Raw genomic sequence first — 15,130 nt, forward strand, 5'->3', positions numbered from 1 at the left:
CCTGCGACCCGCTTTTGGACCACGACCCACCAGTTGGGAAGCACTGCTCTATTTACAGATGCCAGACGGTGAATGTGGGGTTGACTCAAATTAAACTACACTGCAAATAATGAACCATGTGCAACCGCATGGTTTTTTTAATAGTTTTTGGACAACAATGGAGCTCTGTGGCACAGAGGAACAAGACGTATCAGGCTTTGGCTGCACAAACAGGACTTACAAGGATCAAATCATTGTTGGTTTGGGTCTTTTCATGAGATTTGTTGACAATAAGAAAACATAGAACGCTGCCAGTTTATCCTTTAGCTATCAAGATCCCATATTTAGTTGTGTAGTGTGACTGTTGTGTACAAGTGTGTGTAGGTCTGCATGTTTCCATGCATGCATACAGTGCTTATGTGAGTTTATGTAAGACGAGACGTGTTTATTTATACAGCACATTTCAAGTGTTTTACATAATGCATAGGAGAAATGAAGACATACAGAGCTAGAAGGGCAATTGCAGAGTGCAGACCTCCGCCAAGATCAAATGCCATATTGTGCGATGTTGACGAAAGTGTAAAATAATTGATGTATCCGCCCTGTGATTTTGATCCACTTCAAGATTTAATGGGTTCTTCCCTGGCCCATGCTACATCACACTAGCTTTCATGAAAATGAGGCCAGTAGTGTTTCCTTCATCCTGCTGACAGACAAACAAACAAGTCACAAAATATGAAAAACACAAATTAAAAGCATAGAAATTCATTTTGAATCAATTTAAACCACATGTGTATCTGTGACAGTGTGTTTGTTTCATTTTTAGTTTATGCTCAATTTCTTTTTCTTGTCTGTTTCCCAGGCGAAGCAGTCTCTGGCCACTTTGACAAAAGACGTACCGAAGCGGCACTCACTGGCCATGCCCACAGAGCCCGTGGTGAACGGCAGTCAGGAGTGGGTGATGCAGGCTGACCTGCCGCTCACTGCCGCCATCCGTCAGAGCCAACAGACCCTCTACCACGGACACACCACGGACAGACAGGGTAAGCCCTCCCATCTGCTCTGCCTCTCAGTCTCTGTGCTGCTTGGTGTTGCTCTTACTGACTAAACATACTAACAGAGGGTTTCCTAAAGGTTTCTCATACTAACTGGGTATTTTTCAACGTGTGTGAATATATATGTGTGTGTACGTATGCGCGGCACATCCAGCTGTGGTCAGGATCAGCCCCTGCCACTCTCGCCAGCCCTCTGTCATCTCCGACGCCTCGGCAGCAGATGGAGACCGCTCGTCCACGCCCAGCGACATCAACTCACCTCGTCACCGGACCCACTCCCTCTGCAATGTAAGAGCTGCCTGGCCCCCTCGACCAAGTAATCACACCTCCACACTTTTCTATAAGTACCTCCCTCCTCTTTGTCTTCTCCTGTTTGTGTCTGTTCCTCTGTTCTGTCGGCCTGATGGGTGTCAGCCTGCCTGCTTGGTGGTGGTGATGGTGGTGATGTTATTTTGTACAGAACTCACGTTAAAGCAATAGTTTGACATTTTGGGAAATACTTTTATTTGCTGTCTTGCTGAGGAAAAAGCAGTCAGGTAGCTTACCATACAGAAGCTTACATAAGTGAGAAAAAGTGAAGGTTACAACCAAGTTTTGGTGTTGTTCTTCGCCGGGCACAGTGACTTCCTGGAGTCTTGTTGTCACTGTGAGATCACTAGGCAACCAGCTGCAGCTCCAAGAAGTTACTGTGCCAGGACAGGAAGTAGAATATAACCCTGTAAAGTCACAAAATGTTTCTTTGACACTTTGCCTTTGGTACATATCAAATAAACAAGATATAACATGTAATTCAGTGATGTTAAGATACACATTTTTTCTGTTTCCATTGTGAAAAGTTGTGAACGATACCAATAAAACCATCCCCATTTTTCATCACCCCTCTGTTGGGGTACCTAGCACACTGATCCTGTACTAAAAGATGGAGCTAGGGGCTAGCTCCCCTAGCTCCATCTTTTAGTACAGGATCAGTGTGCTAGTTACACCAACAGAGGGGTGATGAAAAATGGGGATGGTTTTATTCTCAATTATGGGATCAGTAAAGGTGTATCTTATCTGAATGGGCCTGCCAAGTACTGTTCTAGGGCCCCCAGGATCTAAATCAGATTTTTTTTGCTCATTTGTGACTCCAATGAGTACTTTTTATCTCATACTAGTGCTAACAGCTCTAATCCTATCGAACCTGGTCATTCTAATTGTGATTTGGGCCGCTTGCATATGCAGTCCTCAGTCAGATACAGGTCTGAACAGTCAGAATTCATGTAACTTTTACATCACTCTAGACGGGTTACACAATGTGCGAATAACTTGCCCACTGTTGCCAGCCGATACAACCCTACTCCGACTCCTACACGCTTTCTCAAGAAGATGGCTCGCCTGGATGAGTGTCTTTCCATTAGCGTCTTGTGGAGAGGCACTGACAGATGCAGTTAAAAGTAGCCCTTGACATCCTGAAATTTTTGATGAAAGCTGCTTCCGTGAAACTATTCACATCTTGATCCCAGCAATTCCGACTCTAACACCACATACACACACACACCTCTGTAAAGAGGCAGCAGGCATTGCTTCACAAAAAGCCATAATTAAAAATCTTTCTCTTCATCTGCTGACAAATTCCCTGGCTTCCACTGCACATCAACTTATAATGAAACCGTAAACGTCGACTTCAGTGGCCTTCATGTTTACTTCTGTACAGCCGCGTGTGCATGTGACATCTTAGCTATTGTTCTTTTGCACATGTGGGTCAGTTTAGCATCGTGACTGACCCACACTGATAGTTGCTTCATATTTACATAAGCCTATCAATCTTCTTCTCGTCTAACTCTTTTTAAGAAAGTGAGTAAGCGTATTTCCCAAACTGTCAAACTATTGCTTTAACTCAGCTGTATGAGAGGACAAACCCAAGCTTCCTTTCTGTCTCCTCTGCCCCGTTCAGTCCATGGAGGACCTGGAGGACCAGAAGCGTAAGAAGAAGAAGGAGAAGATGACTCTGGGATCCCTGTCCCGGGTGTTCGCACGAGGCAAGCAGCGCAAGTCACTGGACCCTGGCCTGTTTGATGGTACAGCCACACCTGATTATTACATAGAGGAGGATGCCGACTGGTGATGTTGAGTGTGTGAGGGTGTGTGTGCGCGCGCGTGTGTGTGTGTTAAATTTGTGTGGATATCCACCTGGCTTTAACTGTGTGTAAAGAATGTTTTGTGTGTGGGTTTGTCTGGAGGGGGGGAGGGGGTAAATTTTAAAAAGAAAAGCCTAAAAGAGACTGCTATCCCATAAATGTACAGTATATTACCCTTAAATTGTATGTTTGTAAATTAGATATATATTTATAGATGTACATGTATGCATATGTATATATGTTTACATGCATATAAATATATACATGGGGTTATTATTATGTGTAGACATGTTTATGCTGTATTATCTTCCAAATGTCTTAATGTTTTATGTTTTTTTTATAACTGGAGACTTGAAGGACTGCTGTTCATATGTAAATAGGAGTTATTGTGAAACTAGTGTTTTTACTGTAAATGTCATTTGGCTTTTGTTACTTTACAGTTGCTTTTATCATGCTTTGCAACATTGACTTCTAAGTTTCTTCTTATTCCCAGTCTTACTCGGCCCATTTCTTATTATGAAAGAGGAGATATTACCTGATTGGCTTAAAAAGAAATTGATCTCTTGGAGTTTAATTGGCCAAAAATAGTGATTTGTTTGAGAGGTATGGCCATTATGGTTATTTTATAAATGCTGCCACACAGTATTTTAACACATCACAATGTGGGCAGCGGGGAGTTTTTTCATGATAGCCTCCTCATCCATTTTATGCTTTAAAAAAAAATCACATTATCAGTTACTGTAATTAACGACTGGCCGACAAGGTTTTCAGAGTCAGTCTTCCTTATAATGTAATTGCACAGACCTGAATCACACAAACAAACAATAGATTAACAGTGATGCATATTCGGGCACGCCTCTCGTCTGCTGTCGTAACCATGTGCGAGTGCCAAAGGTTAAACACTCATCCCTAGAAAATCTGCGTATCATTCTGTCACTGTTAGCACTAGCCTCCTAACATTGTTTCTGTCTGACTCATTTCTGACTGAGCGCTACCTAACATGTGCCAATATGAGACGAAGGAATGTGCATTTAACACCTGCATGCTCCCTCTGTGTTGCTTTGATTAGATGTCCATTCATTGCCAATCAAATTAATAATCTCCACAGTTCCTGTGTTGCTCCTGTGTTACCTTTTCCCTTTTACCAAGTTATCTTTCCTTGCATTATGAATGCATGGTCCCTTTTATTTTTTATTTTTTTGCTGTCTTTTGTTTTGTGTAGAATCCCTCCTCATTTCTTGCAAATGTGGCTCTAATAATTCTATGTTAAATGCTTTGTAATTTAGGAGATGTTGCATAAAAGAGTAAATCTATTGAAGTATTTTATTTAAAAAGGAAAAAAAATGACAAAGAAGAGTTAACTTCAAATATTTATCTGCTGCAGCTGTCGCAGCCAGATGTTGAGGAGGTTTTAGCATTTTCAAAAATGAATTATAATTGAAATGAAATCTTATTTTAAAAATAAAACTAGTAACTGAATACATCCTATGTGGCAGTTTTCTGTTCCATGAGTAATCTCGTTCTTGTGTCCCAGTCTAACGTGTCTCTCCCTCTCCTCCTGCCATTTCTAATGGCAACTCTCTCCTGCCAGTGAGTAACTCCTCATCTGTGATTACCAGCTGTCTGTTTCTGCACTCTGGGGATTATTCATATCACTCAGGTCCATTGGACAAATTCAAGTTTGTGTCTTTTTTTTTTCTCCTTTTTTTGAAACTCTTTTGAAAAAGAGATGGTGGACTTTGCATGCAGCGTTTTTGTCAGCATGTGGAGACGAATCAGGTAAACACGCAGAGTTCATCCTGGATTTGTTGGTTCAGTATGAATCAGTGTTTTCCTGTTGTTGAGATAGGAGGTTAATGGGCAGGAGCATGATGTCTTATGAATAATCCCTGTGTCTCTAATACATTACCCTAATGGTCTTAAGTCCCCTCATAATCATCAGATAGTTACTTAAGTATTTTAACAACTGTACTAAACACAGTACTGTAGTTTTAGAACTCACCGGACTACTACACTCTCATGAAAGAAATAAGTGGGTTGTAAAGCTCCTGAATTTACAGTTTAGATGCACTCAACTGTGTATTTTTTTCCCCACATGAAGTACTGTTAATCCAAAGACACAGGACACGTAGCCCCAGTGAGTTATTCTGGCTCCATCTAGTGGCCATGTGGTTCAATTTCATAACATTTTATGACAATATTGGACCAAAGAAAGGTTTGAAACTGCTTTTCAACCAGCTGACTGATAACTCTTCCTTCATTGATATTACTAAACACAAGAAGAAGCTAGAAAGGAATATTTTTGTTGTTGACATATAAAAAATTCTGATAACTTTGTGTAGCATCCAATGTGTTGCTCTGTATCCTTTCACACTGATGTCTCAGGTGTATTTTCCATGCAAACACCCTCTGATTTTAATGTCAACCTTTCTCCAGATGAGTCACTTTCTTTGATTTCCACATCCCTCTGACCCTGAACCCCCCCTGTATGCCACACCATAACTTCTCCTGACCAATCCAGACTCTGACAGCCTCACACAGCAGAGCCTGTCTGATGGAGAGGAGCAGCTGGACCGCCTCCAGCAGGCGGAGCTCACTCGAAACACATGCATGTCGCTGTGGAGGGCAGGTGCAGTCCAGGCCTGGCTGGAGGTTGTCATGGGAATGCCCATGTACACCCGAGCCTGCTCTGAAAACGTCAAAAGTGGGAAGGTACACTCTTGGTATACAAGTGGCTGTTTGTTTGCTGTGTGCGAGAGATTGGGGTGCGATGCTGTTGTTGTTTGATAAAGAAGTGGATTTCTGTTCTTTAGGTGCTGCTGGGCCTGACGGATGAGGATTTGGAGCTGGGTCTGGGTATCAGTAACCCCATTCATCGCAGGAAACTGAGACTGGCCATTGAGGATTACAGGAGAGCTGAAGGGGACCAAGGGTGAGCAGCCGCTAACAAATCACTGAAGAAATTTTTAATTGTTTCTTTAATATTACTGAGAGTAGACAAAGTACATTTACTCAAGTACCGTAATTAAATACAAATGTGAGGCACTTGTATTGAGTATTTCACATTTCATGCTGCCTAATCATTCGACTCCAGGGAAATATTGTACTTTTTTAAAATCCACTATATTTATTTGATAGCTTTACTATGCAAATGAAGATTTAAAGTCCCCCTTCACTCAAAAATGTATTTTTCTTATATTTATTTCCCTAAAATGTCTGACCTTGAATATCTTGCTGTGCAAAGTATTTCACTAGAGAGGTGTGTCACAAATTCCAAAGCCAACTACTGTCTAATGCAGGAAACACATATCGACAGGGAAACAGACTTCGGTACAACAACTGCAAAGAAACGTCCAGTGTAGAGAGGACTTGGAAGTACAGGACAGGCCCCCAGGAAGCTTTGAAGCCAATGTTTGTAGTGGCCAAACAGTGGAATTACAACTTCTAGGCCCATCACATGATGCTATGCAAGCCCGAAAAAACATTATTGACTTACGTGGCCAAATGACGTCTGTAAAATTAGTGGATAATTTTTTGTCACAACCCCTGCGAAACGACTTGTTTCACTATTGGGATTTAATCCTTTCAGCCTGATAACATTTGGAAAGAAGAGCCACACAACTGAATTATTCCATCCCTATTCAAGTAAATGGAGTGCGAAACTGGAAGTTAGTTGGCTTGGCCGTAGGAAGTGTCTAGTGCACCTGCTAATGGGCCCCACAATGCAGAAGTAGTACAGATCATCTGGGTAATTTCAAACACGACAGTTAAACATTTTTGGCTTCATGCAAAACTAAGCAGCTTTCATAGGAATGAACAGGACCCCGCCTCCAATGCTGTATCCTGTTTTCTTTATACATCCATTGTACAGAGAGCAGAGTGTGCTGTAGTGTAGTGAAAGTTTTGACAGAACACATGGTAGAGTTTTTGGATGTAAACCAAACCCTGGAGCTTACTAAAACTCTCATCATGGCAGATATTACACGCACCATTTCACAGTGTCAGCCACTGCCAGTTACAAGCTTAGCGAACAAGCTAAGAAACAAAATACAAATTAAAGACGCTCACTGGTAAATGAACTTGCACTTGTAAAGCGCCTTGCTAGTCTTCTGACCACTCAAAGCACTTACACTGCACTACATGTCACATTCACCCATTCACACACTGATACAGTATACAAGGCTGCAACCTACCATTTTGATACACCTGCTAGTCTCTGATTTTGGTACATGTACACAACAGACGCCTCATCTGGGTCTGGGTCAGACTGAGGCTCAAACATGTATGGCTGCATTTCCTCCTCTAACACTAACGATAGCTATCTTGGTGAACACTGCTCTTTTACTTCAGTAAAGGATCTGGAAATTTCTAGCACTGCTGATTGGTGGTGTCTAATCATTTTTTTAGACTATCGAAAGCATCTGAGATGGACCATCACTGGGTGTCAACATCATGGCTGAGTGACGTGGGATTGCCTCAATACTCGCAGACCTTCCAGAGTAATCTAGTGGACGGGCGAGTGCTGAACTCTCTGAGCCGCAGAGACCTGGAGAGATTCCTCAACATCAGCGACCAGTTCCACCAGACCAGTCTCCTCCTGGCAATCCAGATCCTGCAGATACTCAGTTTTGATAAAGAGGTGAGATCATAGATCACAGTTTACATGAGGTTAAATGACAAGGTACTAATGTTTGTTCCTCAGCCACTGCATAAAGTTTTACTCAGCTACTCTCACAAAATGGCATGTGATTTCCATTATCATCCACCATAGCTAGAGGCACACAGGAGCTCTTGGAGGTGCATTATCTCAGCAGGCCCTCGTCCTCCCCTGACCTCTCTCTGTGTTTTCATCGCCCCCTGCCACATGAGAGCTGGCACAGTTATCTGTGTGTTGTGCTTTTGCAGGCCCTGCAGGCACGGCGGGCAAAATGTGAGCACCAGGACTGGGATCCCATTGTTTGGACATGTCACAGAGTAATGAAGTGGATCAGAGACATAGACCTCAAGGTGGGTGGGAGGTCAGTGACGGTATTCCCCTTTGCCTGGGAGATTCAGGGCAGATTGCAACCGGATACCACCTACTTGTTTCTAGGACTCCCTCAAAAATAATGATAGCTCTGTTGTTGTTGCTTCGCCACTACTGAAAGACAAAGGAAAAACACCTCAGGAGATACCATATAAGTTGTTTTTCTCAATTTTCTGTGAGTAATATCTTCCCAGCCTTCAGACATCTTATTTTGACATGCTTCTTTTTTTAAAGGCATGGGCCATGACTGTGGTTTGCTGTTGAATTTGACATTTGTACCAATATGACTTTTGGCACTACTGTAGATAAAGTCTGAAGTCTGCCAATGTCTTGTGCTCTTCAGGAATTCGCAGACAACCTTCAGGGTAAAGGGATTCATGGAGCTGTGATGGCTCTGGACCCGTCCTTTGACACAGACGCCATGGCCAAAGCCCTGGGGATCCCCAGCAACAAACACATGCTGCATCGACACCTGTATGAAGAGATGAAATCACTCGCTATCCCTCACAGGTGAATGAAAAACACTTCAACTCTTGTTACATACTTTTTGATGTCTTCCTGCTCTTAAAGATGCAGTCAGTGATTCTGATCCAGTACACTTTTTGTCAAATTCAAATTCACTATCCGCTATCTGTCTGTTCTGTGTGTCCACTGAAACACAACATTATGCAGGCGGCAACCTCCAGGCCTGAAAAATTAAGTCAATGCTGAAATGCCAAAAACTGCAGTTCCTTTAATGGCCCTCTCATCCACATATGGTCACATCTGGCTCCAAAAAATTAAGATGGGGATGACACATGCCGAATTCAAGGCTTCAAAATGGGAGTTCACAAACCAGTGGTCGATGTCATGTCACAGTAGCTACATCCATGAAGTCGTTGCCTCAGCAATGCATAAATTTGGGGGCCAAAGCTTCTGAAAGGGTTGTGATGGCAGGCGTGTCTTTGTTTAGACGTTGAGTTCAAATATCAACAATCTTTCCCCAGAATCACTGACTCCACCTTTAATGCAACAAATGATTTTACTCTATGATATGAAAATATATCCCCTCCGGCTTATTTTGCCTTTGAAATATGACCATGTTCCTGTGAATGCTGTGGAAATATATGTGATTATCTCAGAGTTAAACTTTAACATCACGCGCATAAATGAATATGTCTTGCAATGCCTCGTATTCACAGCAACGCAGAGCAGGGCAATGAGGTCATCGGCTCCTCTTCGCCTGTGGCTGTTAACCGCTTTGCTGAGGAGAGGGTGTCGATCAGAAGATCAGGAAAGGTAGCCTTTCATCTCACACTCACGTCATGTTATTGGAACATTATCATATCTATGAATATTTATTTGTGACATGTGCAGCAGTTACATGTTGGAAAATATACTTATACCAACATCACAAGATTTGAATTGTAAATTGTGTTTTTTTTACATAAAGTTATACATATTATTACATACATATCAGTCTAACATCCCTGGCTTGATTCTGGCCAGCACCTTTATAGCATACCCTCCTCTCCCCCCTAATGTCTTATCTGTTTTTGTGTAAATGGGTGTTGACGGGGGACGTGACACAAAGAGCGATTAGAAGTGTCAGATAGTGAGAAAAATTTAATTTGGTGGAGGTTTTAGAAAGGTGACATTGTTCAGAAATCAGTTTGGCTGTTGCAGCACGATGTTACAATTTGGATATAAAAATAAGTCTTGTGATTTAGGTGTACATTAAATAGTGTCACTCAAAAACACGTTTCATCAACAGCGTGTGGAGGAAAATGCAGCTTTAACTGTATTTTTCCATCTACAGTAGTGAGTGGTGCTGCAATCGGTAGCTTTTGTTGGACAGTTTCACTTCAATGCCAGCTTGTTATATTTGACCAAAGTAGTATTTTTTTTATTTTTTTAAAGGGTCAATGTCTTATTTTGAGCAAGAAGCTCCAAATTCGCTTTTATGCCTTTTCATCTCTCCAGAGTCCACTGAGGTTACGTGCCAACAGCCAAGAGCGAGGTCTGGGCTTCCATGGCAGCTGTGGCTCTCTGCCCAGAGAGGCCCGAGTTCAGGCTGTTCCCCGAGCCAAAGGCAGCCCGATGCACACCTTCAAGAGTGTCGAAATCACCAACGTCTGAACCAACCTCAGCCATCGAGTTCGCCCATGTTGTTGCTATTGTTTACATGCTTATTGTATTATAGTTGTTTACTACTGAGAGTGATCTACACTCAACATCACTGGACTTTAAAGTCTCCAAGGGATGTACCACTTCATAATTCATATATACCATTTTTGGCCAATATAAGAATAAGACATACTCTGTGCAGAAACAAAGATCATTTTTGACCTGATGGAGATGTTGTTGTAAATATAATGAAGAGGGAGAGGATTTTGTTTTTTCAACTTAATGTCCAAATGAGTTTTATATTATGAGTTAGAATGAGTAAGAATTACCTACAAAAAAATCTGAACTCAGTGTTGTTCTCCTTCGATGCCTTATATGAAACAGGTCTCACAACACTGTTGTTTACTTTTTCAAATGTTTCAAACATGACAGTGAAGTTTTTTGTTGTTGCACATGTCAGTAAATGAATAATTATCCTTGAAGAGATATTTCTGATTTTTTGTAGTGGGGTTTTATGGGGTACTTAAACATAAACAGTGTATTAAACGCAGTAGATATCAGTCAGCACATACCCAGTTTGGAGAAGCAGACTGGAGTCTGACATGGAACCTATGCCATGTACTGCTGCTGACCCCTCCACAGCAGTACCTATGCCATGTACTGCTGTGGAGGGGTCAGCAACAAAACCTAAGGTGTGTTCTGAATCGCATACGTTCTCTTTTTACTTTTAGTAGGTACTGCAGCTGCCCTTAAAATGCACACATACTACTTCCTTATAACATAACGCCATGAACTTTGACGCTCTTGCTTTTATATCCATTAACTTGGAGATAAAACAATCGGCACTCACCAAATTCGCCAGAGACGGAGATCAACCCGGAGAGATCTGCTGTTGTTACTTTGCAATGTATGTAGTTTAACTTATATAAAGTTATAACTACACAGATTGTAAATTCGAAAATAATATATTTGTGACAGTGAAATCACACTTGCAGTTCTCTGTCATTATTATTTTTCTAGTTATGTCCTATTGTTGTTTCAGAATCAGAATCAGAAATACTTTATTGATCCCCAAGGGGAAATTATTTATGTTACAGGTGCTCCTTGCAAGAGAGGAAAGATACGTGAAAATATAAGAAATTTAAACAATAGTATTTACAAATATATAGTTAAATAAACAGGAATTATTAACAAACATAAACGTAAATATATATATATATATATATATATATATATATTTGTAATATTTATAATTATTTTGTTCACTTAATCAATTAATATTCCTGTTATTACTGTTCGACTGGTCATCAGTGACTTGAATGTGTTGTCAGCCATCATTGCGACTTCTGACAACTGTCAAACAGCTGTGAATGTGTTGATAAGCTGTCATCTGTTTGCGGCTCAGTCGATGTTACGTATTGTCCGCTGTGCAGAGGATTGTGGGTCAGCATAGCCAAAAAAGCATGCTGCCTTGCATTCTGCCAACTCGGACTGGATGTAGTAGAACATCCTGGTATTTTTGGCATACTGCATTTGACATTCTATGTATTGGGACATACTAAATCTTTTTCTGACATACTGTATAATATGGTTCAATGGATATTGGAACGCACAGGTATTTTAGCCACCTAAAATGAGTCCCACCTATAAAACGTTAACATCAGTTTAAGTGCATGTTATATTTAGAATAGAAGAGTAGAGCAGTTGGCAACAGGAAAATGTAGCTGTTCTGTCGCGCTCTTCAAAACCAGACTCCATTCAGAAAAACAGTAATTTAGCTTTGCTGAACACTGGAGCTGCTGGTTTACCGCCACCTCAAACAGTTATTTTGTTTGTGTTATTGTGTGAATTAGGTGTTTAAAATGGTTAGTTTGGGTTCACCGAATTCACACAATAACACAAACTAACTAACTGATCGAGGCAGCAATACACCAACAGCTGTTGTACATTGAGCTAAAAATACTGCTTTTGTTAATGGAGTCTGGTGGAAAGGAAAAGCGGCGAAAATATTCTTAATACAGCATAAACTTCAGCTGATAATGATCTTTTTAGGTGGCACTTTGTTTAGGTGGCTAAAATAGGTTTAGTGCTGACCTCCATCCACAGCAGTGCATTGCTTAGCTTCTGTATCAGACTGGAGGCATGCTGACTGACCTCTGTTCTATGTAATACACTGACTATGGGTAAGTAAATTATATAGTCCCACTTAAAAGAATCTTAACTATCTCTGTAATGTGTAGGGAAAAATCCATTATAACATGCTTTCACTGTAGAGATACATATCAGCTGTTTATCTTCTGAGGTGACTGTGTCATGTCAGCCGCTCTACATACATGACTGAGATGTTGTTTCTGGCTCCTCTGACACTTTCCTGGTCCATCCAAATGTGTCATCACAATTAATATTATAATAACTGTAATAGACATGATTTAAAACAATATTAAATATTACATTTGGAGGACAACATACAACTTTTATTACGCAGCACACAAGACAATCTTTAACATGAATTCTGTACTTTTCAAAACTTATAAAAACCCATCTTCTCATTAGTGTCACATAATGTAGTCATGTAAGGAAAGAACTGAAGTTGTTTGGTTTTCATTTGAATGTGAACGTTTAGAGAATTTAATTAACAAAAATCATCCCATGTAGCTGATATGAAGATACAACATACAACTGAATGTTTGCAAGTGTTCATGTGTAAAATTCAGCAAATGATCTCCACATGTTTATACTGTATACACTAAAAAAAAGGCAATACTGTTACTCATACTATGAACTAAATGGAGAGAATGTAATGGTATATTTTGTACAGTTTAATCATGTTTTATAACTCACAGTTGTATAAAGTTTGTTTCTGAGCATGAAAATACATGTATGAAATGTCACAGAGCCACACTGTGTGCAGCCGAACAAGCGCCCGAGGTCAATCCAAATAGTAGAAAACAGGTTTGTCTGCTGTGTTCTGGGCGTCTCCTTCAGTCACTCAAAGGCACAGTTGTTAAAGCGGGAAGATTAGACCAGTTCAAACCTGTATGGAAACAGGAGGAAGGTGGTGTTTGCTTTTGATGCCAGTGTTAATATGACATTTGCAGTCTCTCTTCACTCAGCTGTCAGAGCTTTTCATGTTACATTAAAGGTGGAATTATTGTCGACTTATATACAGCATGGGCCTGTTTTTATTTTGCAAGACAAGTGCTTTAAAATCTCTGTTTCAGCATTCACTGAGGAAGTTATTCTATGAAGATTTTGGAGAGATATGGGAATTTTAGTGCACAGTGGTGTGCAGATTTATGATATTTCAAAAATGCTGCATTAGCTTGTTGTTTGTTACAGGTTTTTGCATTGAAGAATGGATCAAACATCCTGTTTGCATTTTCCCAGTTTAAATGATTTTTCAACCTTTAAATGAGTCTGACATAGTCACACCTCTCCCAGTACAGCCATATTGAGGATAACTTTAAATAAGATTAAAAGAAAAAAAAGTGCAAATAAATGTGTTGTATAGTGTTACCCAGGATAATCAGGCCATGATTAAATGTTAAACAACCACAAACTCATTTTTGTCTCATCTGCGAGCCTGTGAGCAGAGCAGGTGCGGGTTAAGGGCCTTGTGGGCGCCCTCACGGGTGGTAGTGAGGGATCAATCAGATTTATCCTCATCAAACCTGGAAGCTTCAGGGTCTCTGACCTTTAGGCCACCACTGCCTCTATGGTGATGCTGTTGCCTGATATCGAGTGTATGACAAGTTCTTCTTCAGTAGATGGAGTTTGCTCTGGTGTACAGTATGCTCTGAGCATTTTAAGGATTTCTTGTTCATGTTGCCTTAAAGCTTGCAGATTGAAGTGGGAAAAATAAATTTCTGTGACAAATGGCCAACTTTGTTTGCTGAGGAAGGTTATGTGACACGATCAAAAGCTCCAGAAGAGCTACCGAGTGGAACTCATAGTGAGATTGTTTTTGTCAGCTGTATTTACGATTTTATGATGTTTGTGATAACATAATGCCACACTATAAAGAATATGAGTCAAATACTTCAGACCACAACATGTCAGAATTATTGGTTTCCTCTTCTACACATCACAGTCAAAGATACTGTTGAAAAGATTACCTTTATTTTGATTTAATTTGATCGGAATCATCATCAGCTTGAATGGCTTTCTGTTTTTTTCCTGTTGCTCAGAAACAGACATAACAGCTATGATTAAGGACATCAAAACAACAATAAAAGTATTAGTATTAGTATTAGTATTAGTATTATACTTTTTGCTTCTCAGTTGTGAGGATTTACTCAATTTCTTTGTCATATATTATAGGAAACTTATTTTCTATTTTTATTTATTTATTTATTTATTTATTTATTTATTTTCTATCAAGCAATTTGATGGTGTTCCCTTGAGCTCTGGAAAATATATTAAAAATAAAAAATTATTTGAATAAATGTATTTGACATTTTATTCTTAAATAAATAAATAATAATAATGATATAAGAAGAAGAATTTTATTATTATTATTATTATTATTATTATTATTATTATTATTATTGTCAGATTGGTCATGAAAACGGTTAAAAATGTCTACCTAAAATATTCAAGAGACCAAGGGGACATCATCAAATTGTTTGACAGAAAATAGGTAAGTAAATAGATAGATAGATAAATGAATAATTAATCTATAATATATGACAAAGAAATGGAGCAAATCCTCACACTTGAGAAGCTGAAAGTATGACAAGTATAATTAAGAGAGATTCTGAAATAAATGTATTTAAAATTCAAATGTGTGTACATTTATTGAAATTACTTTAAAAAAAAATTAAAATAAAACTGTTGAAGAAATTATT

At 39.8% G+C, this 15,130-nt stretch overlaps 2 protein-coding genes across 2 annotated transcripts in view; both read left to right on the forward strand.

Annotated features, from left to right (window-relative positions):
• Positions 1–4,277, forward strand: part of LOC125900376 (kazrin-like) — a 155,130-nt gene extending 150,853 nt beyond the window's left edge. Inside the window, exons 9-11 of the mRNA XM_049595727.1 lie at positions 842–1,022; positions 1,189–1,322; positions 2,968–4,277. Of these exons, the coding sequence (XP_049451684.1) occupies positions 842–1,022; positions 1,189–1,322; positions 2,968–3,138 (486 nt within the window). The 3' untranslated portion in view covers positions 3,139–4,277. The remainder of the gene's footprint in view (positions 1–841; positions 1,023–1,188; positions 1,323–2,967) is intronic.
• Positions 4,278–5,737: 1,460 nt separating this feature from the next.
• Positions 5,738–11,478, forward strand: LOC125901115 (kazrin-A-like). The gene is made up of 7 exons (XM_049596942.1): positions 5,738–5,863; positions 5,965–6,083; positions 7,559–7,790; positions 8,057–8,158; positions 8,521–8,687; positions 9,359–9,455; positions 10,140–11,478. The coding sequence occupies exons 1-7, from the start codon at positions 5,762–5,764 to the stop codon at positions 10,293–10,295; spliced, it is 975 nt and encodes a 324-aa protein (XP_049452899.1). The 5' UTR covers positions 5,738–5,761; the 3' UTR covers positions 10,296–11,478.
• The last annotated feature ends 3,652 nt before the right edge of the window (positions 11,479–15,130 follow it).

Source organism: Epinephelus fuscoguttatus, linkage group LG1 (genome assembly GCF_011397635.1).
Source record: "Epinephelus fuscoguttatus linkage group LG1, E.fuscoguttatus.final_Chr_v1".
NCBI lineage: Eukaryota > Metazoa > Chordata > Actinopteri > Perciformes > Serranidae > Epinephelus > Epinephelus fuscoguttatus.